General features: G+C 35.3%; 1 protein-coding gene across 1 annotated transcript; it reads left to right on the top strand.

Annotated features, from left to right (window-relative positions):
- The first annotated feature begins 6,788 nt into the window (after positions 1-6,788).
- Positions 6,789-8,251, top strand: LOC131042561 (uncharacterized). The gene is made up of 3 exons (XM_057975877.2): positions 6,789-7,210; positions 7,398-7,620; positions 7,714-8,251. The coding sequence occupies exons 1-3, from the start codon at positions 6,997-6,999 to the stop codon at positions 7,805-7,807; spliced, it is 531 nt and encodes a 176-aa protein (XP_057831860.1). The 5' UTR covers positions 6,789-6,996; the 3' UTR covers positions 7,808-8,251.
- Positions 8,252-8,969: the final 718 nt, after the last annotated feature.

The following is an 8,969-nucleotide window of genomic DNA, read 5'->3' as shown; positions in this document are numbered from 1 at the left end:
GAAGAAAAATCATGTACTTGTGTAAAACTACCCCCAAATGTTGTGCATGTTGAAATGTAATGCCCCGCTAGGAAACCCCGAAGGGATAAGCCAAAATAACAAGAATAGAGTGCAAATTTTTTTTTTTAAAGTTACAACACATAAGATGCAACAAGATATCAAAGATTCAGATTACATAGCGGAAGACTTCAACTAACACCTAAAGAGTTTCCCAACGAGATTACTTAAATATCACAATTCACTTAACTCACACAATTAATCCAAAAAGTTGATAATCTTACTAACGAGATAATTCAATATCAGGATAATTTCTTTCAAAGGATGGAAATATAATTCACAAGCAATGATTCATCCATTAAGATCCATTTATAATCTTCATTCAAGCTTTTCATTTAAAATTACAAGCCATACATCTAATATTCTAATACACTAGGAATTCATCAAAACATAAGAGAACTTTCCAAGCATATTTAAATTCCTTAACAACAACTGAGTACAATTCATTACTCTAAGTTACGTTCTTTCATACTCCAACTTATTGCATTTTAGAAGACGATTACATACAAGCATCAACGATAAATCTCATCTAAACCACTTAAACATTCGATCAACATGGCATTCAAGAAAGAACTGAATATAAGCATTTAAAGTTAATTCCATTTATCCACTTAACCATTCTAACATAAGTTAATCATACATGATAAAGCTGAATAAAGGAAACATAAGAGAATATCATCACATGACACCATAATGATCTCAGAGTTCACCCCTAAAGGGCTACATCTCCGGGTCTGCTCAACTGCAAGACCCCTCTGATAATTAATAAAGTTAAGAATACAAGAGGTTACACCAATATAATCCGGCCATCAAGGCGAAACATAAACAATATACCAACGACCGCATCGGTCAATTAATACATAAACGATCCTTGAAAAGAACAGGATCCAGCTGATCAAAATCAAAGCTAAAACAAGAGGTCCATGAGAGCATCCATAAAACTGAGCCATCACCACCCAAGGTCTAACATGAAACCGGCACTCACAAGGGCAGAGACAAAAGGACGACCCACAAGGGTACTCTAACAGGACAAAACGACAACACACTAGCGAACGTAGGGACAAGTGTCATCACACGACCTGGTATGGTTACCATGGCAAGTCTTCATAGGTCCCGGCCCCACACACTGGGTTACCCTGGCAACCTAATCCGAACTTCCGGCCCATCCAAGTCTCATGTGGACCCACACATCCTCTCGTGAAGACAAGGAAGGTGGTTTGCCATTTCAGGCCTTCTCACAGCATGTCGAATCTATGATAGCACTCGTCTCATGTGTGAGGCACATTATCTTATTTAGAGATTACATTCTAATCTATTTAGGTTATCACTTATTAGACTCACTTTCGACGGGTTACCCAGCAGCCACTTTGGGCGCGGCCCCCAATCGAAAGCCACTTTCCCATACGACACTAGACTAAACTCAGACGAACTCAAACCAAGGGATACACATGGTCAGACGAACGGAGTTCAAAAGAGAGAAACAATCATCTGGTCAAACACGACTCAAGGGTAATCACTTACTGACGGTACTCTAACTAGAGACCTGACAACTAAGGTTAACCACGAATCATCATTCGACTCACACAAAGAGGATATGATCAAAACGACACTACCACAATACAACAGCCAACTCGAAACCGAGGACTGAAACAGGTACACCAAATCATTTCATACGACAGGGTCCTATCAAACAAAGCACTCTTGCCATTTCATAATTAAAGGCGAATACAGAAATAAAACTCGCAAGGCAATAATCAGAAAAGACAATATCTTCTCAAATTGATTTAAACATCAAAATCGATCAAGTTTTCTACAAAATCCAAATCAGATTACGGTTATCTACCTCGACTAGTGATAAGTTGTTCACGGTTTTCTAACTCCTAAGGTTCAAGCATCGAACAGGCAATTAAGCCATAATGAGTTTTTAACCAATTCATATTAATAAATCACAGACAACCATTAATCAACTAAAATAAGATATTTAATCTTCTATCAAAACATCATTAACATACTGGTCTAAAATCAAACTCTACAGATTCATAATTTCAATTCCAGATACATTATACGGATTACGGAATATAAAAAAATATAAAAAGAGAATCTAAATGGAGATAATCATTTCCAAAGCATATCATTTAAATTTCTAATGCCCAACGATAAATATTTCACTACTTTTCAATTTCTCAAATGATTAACTTACGAACTCCATTATAAGATTAATCAATATCAAATTATCGTTTATCATTCTTATGCCACCTAATCAAGATTAAGAACTCATTAAAACTCAACATTAAAATACCATACATTAAAATGATATTGCAAATCATATGCATTTTCTTTTTTTTTTGAATGATAAAAAAAATACATTTAAAAAAAACCATTTTTTAAAAAAAAACTTTGCTTTAAACACAAAACGCATTTTAAAAAGGATGGAGGCGAGGGCGGGCCGTGCCCTAACCCTAACGCCGTCCAACACCAAACTGTAGGGGAGCCCATGCGGGCGCGCCACTGCGGTGCCCGCAGGTCCGCGGCGCCCTGCGGCCACCGCAGTGTGCCGCGGCCCGAGTTTTTACCGCCAGCGGGGAGGAGAAACAGAGGGACGAGCGGGGAAGAAGGGGGACGTGCAGGGGGGGAAAGGGAGGAGGAGCGGGTGGAGCTCCGCTCCCCGCCCTCCAACCCCCAAAACACAGTTTTAAAATAAAACAACGCACAGTCCCGCTACTAAAACAAGCGCCCAGCTCAAAAAAAATGAATAATAATTTTTTTTTTTAACACACAGTTCGTAAATAAACACAAACGCCCAGCACACAATTTCATAAGGAACATAAATTTTGATTTACTATGAGTTCGGTTTAGACGAACAGGTTTAGATGTCATATTTACTTGAAGGTTTCTCATCCTTTCCAATAACAAAGGGTTTCAAACACCCAAACAGCAATGAGGAAAAAAACCCATCTCCATTAAAATTTCCAGCCAAATTCATAATGAACAATCAAATTGATTTTCAATAACAAATTCAGAATCCTACCTTAATTCGCAATCCTGGTATGGCTGAGGGAGAGCCCACCTGTCAGATCCAGCAACATTCCTTTCCAAAACCCCCAAAATTCCTTTCCAACCAAAATCTCCTCCAAAATTGTCCATCCTCCAATTTTTCCCCAAATTGGGTTATATGGAAGAGTTGACCCAAAAATTCCATTTTTCGGAATAAAAATTCTTATTTACAATTAATTCACAAAATTAAATCCTTTTTCAACTATAGCAACAAATTGACTTACTTAATCAATTAAAAATCGATTTCCTCAAATAATACGATTTAACTTTTCAAATTTTAAAAGCCAACCGAATGCAATTAAACCTATCGCAATTAAATACAAATCTTCTTTTTCAACAGCATATATAAAATGCATTAAATATTCAAGATCAGTCATTTACTCGAATTCACTCTCAATTTAAAATAAGCAATTCATATCAACGAAAATCGCATAACGAATTCCCGATTAATTTAATCCGTTAATCTTCAATGCACAAACGCATATTTAAACAAGATAATTACTAAGGACTGATTAATCATTTAACCAAACACACCAGGCACGCAAATCGAGAAAGATCAACCAAACAGACGACTCGCAACCCAAACAAAAAAAGGGATTACCGACGACGACTGGCAATGCTCACTTGAGCACGACAAAGGTCGACTAGGGTCTTACGACCACCTAATCCAACTCTAAGGATTAACAGAGGTACATTCAAACCTGCACATCCAGGTGAAGACGAACCTCGCACTCATGCGACTTCGTACCTGAAATCTCCTGCAACCAAAGATCATACATGCATACATATATAAAATTTAATGAAAGCGTTAGCTCGATGTTAATATCACGAAATAGGAACACTAAACAACTTGCATACAACTAGAGTGAAAACCACATCAATAGCTATGCGTTAAATCAAACATCTGACAATAATCATTATATTACGATAAACTAATCAAGATTAAACCAAGGTTAGAAATAGACTAGGGTAGGGGTACTACATGTTGTCATACATATTCCCTTTCTAGTGATGACAACAAGTAGCACGGGAAGTTTTCCTACCATCATAGGTGGTAGTAGATTGGGAAAAGGATGGAACCCACAATGCAATATGGAATGCACCAACATTCCTTTTACTAGATGGAATGTTCTTGTAGGATTATGTCTCAATGAACCAAAAGAAAGGGAATATGATTGCAATAAAGTTACAACTACTTCCCTTTGCTAGTTGACCTCTATGTGTACTTATGGGGTTGTTAATCCATGTGTATTATGTATGTGTTGGGTGTTTGAGCTAGTCACATTGTGTATATGTGGTGCATGTACCAATTACTAGATTGTGTATATGTATTATAAAAGTAATTTATTCACATTGTGTATATGCCTAAGGTAGTCATCATGTGAACCTATGATGTTGGGAAAATATGGTCCCTATATGGTTTTATGTGCGCTCTTACACTAATATTGTCATAGAACCAATACTTATCTGGGATGTCTTTCACATACTTCTATTGTAATTGGATTAAATTAAAATAAAAATATTAATAAATAGTTGTAATCTGATAGTAAGATGAAATCTTATACAAGAGGAGCAAATGAATTCTATCCATCTTTGAGGTATTAACTATTAAACCTTTACTACCTAAAAGGGATACATAGGCAGGGTGATCATGAATGAAACCTTGAGGATTAAGGTCTAGGTCTAAGAATGGCCCTAGCATTGGAAAATAACCCCTTTCTAATGTAAGCATATGAGTTGTGGCATAGAGTCATCTCCATAACTATGGTTGGACACATAACGAAGTCAACACTTTTAAATTATATAAATCTATGCAAGTGGTTGATTAAGTTGGTATTTTTTATGGGTTGAATATATAATATAGTAGAACAATCCTAATGGTTGTTACAAGAAGATTCTTAGCTCCCACCTTATTGGTAGGCCCTTGATTGTTAAACTACTTGATACTCTCAATGTCTCGTATAAACTAGTAAGCATTCTCAATGAGTTGTAAAAGTTGAAATCATTTATCCATCTCTTTAAAAATAAAGAAAAATACATGACATGTACAATTCATTCCCCCTTATATATGCATAATACTTATTTTTAATTGAAAAAACAAATATGTGATTCCTAAAAATTTAGAGAAAATAATTGTTAAATAGATCTTTGTGCAAGTGTGCAAAAATTCAAACAAAATTCATGCAACCAAGATCTCAAAGAGACTACACTCATAGCACTATTTACGATCAACTAATATATATTAAATATTTATAGATTATGTGTCTAATTTTAACATGGAAAATATTTTAGTCTTGATTCTAAAGCAAAAAAAAAATTGCTTGTATGATATTCAATAGATATATAAGATCAATAAATAGAAAATAAGAATATCTCACCTATTATCATACCTAATTGAAAATTGAGATTTAATCATCAAGAAGACTTTTCTTACCCATCTATCTCCTGTTTTGAAAGCTATTGAGTTAAAGTATTATTGATAACATTTGAAAAAAATAGTAAAAAATGATAAGGTTAGCTTCTATATCAAAATTAGAAAATCAACTTCATCATCATTATCAAATTTTGTTATAACATTATCAAAGTCTTGCGAAGGAAAAGTTAAAGTATTATTGATAACATTTGAAAAAAATAGTAAAAAATGATAAGGTTAGCTTCTATATCAAAATTAGAAAATCAACTTCATCATCATTATCAAATTTTGTTATAACATTACCAAAGTCTTGCGAAGGAAAAGAAATAATTTTTTTAGAGCTTCATTCCATTAATTTTAGTATGATTGGGTTTGAGATGGGGAGGTAGGTTTACATGTATAGTAATTGTTATAATATGCACTGTTTAAAAAATGTGAATTTCCATGATGGTATGCCCCTTATTTTTGTAAGGCAAAAGAACATAGAAAATGGAGTCAGATGTCATGTTTGCTAAAAGCATAGATGACGCCAAAACCGTAGCTAAGTGCTTAAATGATAGCTTATCTAAAGATTGTGATATTACTTTAAATTTTGATCTAGATTCAATCTTGATTTCTAAATATTTCTAAAATTTGTTAAAGTTGGAGAAGTGAAAGATTGAGGGGTTTCGACTAGGAACCAAGGACTAAGGGGTATCCATTTCGTCAAATTTTTTGTTCAGGATGCGATCCCAACCTCATCACGTATGATTTGGAGCCTTCCTCATCTCTTATGATTTGGAGCCTTCCTCATCTCTTATGATTTGGAATCTTGCACACAACAAGACTTGATCCCTAGTGACCTCATTAAGAAACATTCAACTTCACCAACAAACCAAAGACCTATAGACAAACATATAATTTATAAACATTTTAAAATTTAAAAAAAAAAACATTTAAAATATAAAAATGAAAATATATGATTAATCATTGGAGGACAGCTACTAACTAATAATAAATAAAACTGTGCTTTCGCATTCGAAGGACGCCTCGATGGACATCATTAAGAATTTGCTGCTTGATTTGACGGGTGAATCTTAATTAGCAATGGCACCAATAAATAATTGAATCTTTTGTAATATACCTATCTGTAATATGCCCTTAAACTAGATCTTGCATAACTAGGAAGACAAGTGGCATAATGATGACTCAAATTCTCACAAGAAGGTTTTAAAAAATATCTGTGAATTAGTGGCTGTCCACATTAAGCAAGAATCCATGATAACTGCAGAATGCCAAATGAGGATATTTACACCATTTGAGTTTTCAATCAATGAAAGAAACAAACTATAAAATAAGCAGCCGCCTTTCCAAACCAGATTTGGTTGCTTATAGTTATTCCCATGGGCATGCCCATTGTTATAACTAAATCAACCAACAATACTCAATCAGCTAAAGAAGTTCAGGAAAGAATCACACAGTTCTGAGTAGTTATGGAGTATCAGGATATAGGAGAATCAGATATGGAAGAGGAGAAGGTGACCCAGATGCTGAATATTGTAGTTGCAGTCGATGGAAGCCAAGAAAGTATGTGGGCTTGTGAATGGGCATGCAGGAATCTCTTACCTGCTCACAAAATTGTTGATAAACCCTATAAATTCACTCTCCTTCATGTGCGCTCCCCTCTCTGTGTATCATCTGGCCCTGGTAAGTGAATTCTCTCCATTTCCATAAGTTACATGCAGATAATTTGCAATTGTGTGACAGTTTTTACATTAACGTTTAAAATCACATTTCATGATCTATCATGGGAATGAAAGAATGCGTAAGCAAAAAGAAATATTTTGATTCTCAAAACTATGAATTTCATTAATGATGGCTATTGTGGTTGCAGCCTATATCTTGAGCACAGAGGTGATTTGTCTTCTGGAATTGGATGAAATCAGGACTACCCAAAAGATATTGAAGCGAGCTTTGGATGTCTGCAATTGTTACAATGTGAAGGCAGAAACCCAAGTTGTAACTGGGGAGACAAAGCCCAAGATCTGTGCTGCTGCACACCAGCTGGGGGCACATCTTCTGGTGATGGGTAGCCATAGCCATGGTTTTTTCATAAGGTAATGTTTCCCTTATGTCTCATTCTGTGTTTTGTTTCTCTAATTTGTCTACCTGTTTGAGATTCTTATTTACTTTTCATTGATGATTTGCAGAGCAATCAAGGGAAGTGTGAGTGATTACTGCACTCGGAATGCCAAGTGCCCTGTTGTGGTTGTTAATAAAAAAGTGTTTGAAGGATTGAAATGAAGATTGTACTTTTTGGGGTTGAGACCTTATGTGTGGCGTGTAAGGTTGGGGGTGGGGGGATGAATGATGAGGCCGCATTGACTTTAGATATAATATGGTAAAGACATGAGACAGGCTTCAATTTTTGTACTTAGATTGGGGACTTGAGTGAATCAGAGTGATTTTCCCATTTAGAATTTGGGTATGCATCTTTTTGAATCGACAAGATGATTAGTGACACATGTTGCATACCTTGTGGCTTGGTTTGGATCCAATACCTTAGAGCATACTCTTATGCACAGAGAGAGAAGCAAGCAGATTGATTGTTTTAAGTTTTTCATAGGAGAACAGGATGTGATTGAGACTAAATAGATCTGGTGCAGAGTCAGACAAGTGAACCAAACTTTTACTTGACAATCAGGCCATGCAAGTTTTATTATATATTTACAACTTCATGGTTTAGTATTGGTTTTTTCTGTTGATTGTACTTTCTATATGAACTCCTTTTAGCTAGGCTGGTCTATGATGATGTTGAGCAGTTGTCTATACTGATCATGTTGGCTGTTAGTTGGGCAGTTTGCTTTTGTATTGTGCTCCCTGTAGCTGATCTGAGAGGTTCAGATAAGATTGTTTTGTATTTGTTTTTCAATTGATATTTTAGATCATTTTGTATGTGTTTTTCAATTGACATTTCAGATCACACTGATCTATCATCGAGAAGAGAAGAGATGAAAAACTCATCCCAATTACAAAGAAAATTAGTATGCTTTGTAAATTGATGCTTGTTTAAAGTATATTTTAATAATATAAAAAATACTTATATTGACACCATACATGCTTTCGTTCATTCATCTCTGGTTGCCCAGGTCCCAAATACATAGGGTTTTAGTGTTTAGAATAATTAATACTGTGTTTGCCCTATATTTCTTTATTTAGAAAAAACAAAACTATATTTAAGCCTCTGGGCAACAGAGCAAAAGTGATTTTGGAACTAATTGGCCAGTTTGTACTCTGCACACCTGTTGAAGAAGACATGCATTGTAAGTAATGGAGGAGCCAGGGTCAATATGGAGTGAGTTTCTCTCAAAGTTTGTGGTTCCCACATATTTGAGCAACAATGCGCATGACAGAAGCCTATACCCAGGGGAAACAAAGGAATGAATAAATTCAAAGCCCAGTATGG

The sequence above is a fragment of the Cryptomeria japonica genome, chromosome 9 (genome assembly GCF_030272615.1).
Source record: "Cryptomeria japonica chromosome 9, Sugi_1.0, whole genome shotgun sequence".
Taxonomy (NCBI): domain Eukaryota; kingdom Viridiplantae; phylum Streptophyta; class Pinopsida; order Cupressales; family Cupressaceae; genus Cryptomeria; species Cryptomeria japonica.
This window is presented reverse-complemented; position numbering and strand designations above follow the sequence as displayed.

Coding starts and splice junctions, on each gene's coding strand:
- LOC131042561 (XM_057975877.2), top strand. CDS start 6,997: ATGGAGTATCAGGATATAGGAGAATCAGATATGGAAGAGGAGAAGGTG. Junction 7,211..7,397: donor CTGTGTATCATCTGGCCCTG/GTAAGTGAATTC, acceptor TTGTGGTTGCAG/CCTATATCTTGAGCACAGAG. Junction 7,621..7,713: donor AGCCATGGTTTTTTCATAAG/GTAATGTTTCCC, acceptor GATGATTTGCAG/AGCAATCAAGGGAAGTGTGA.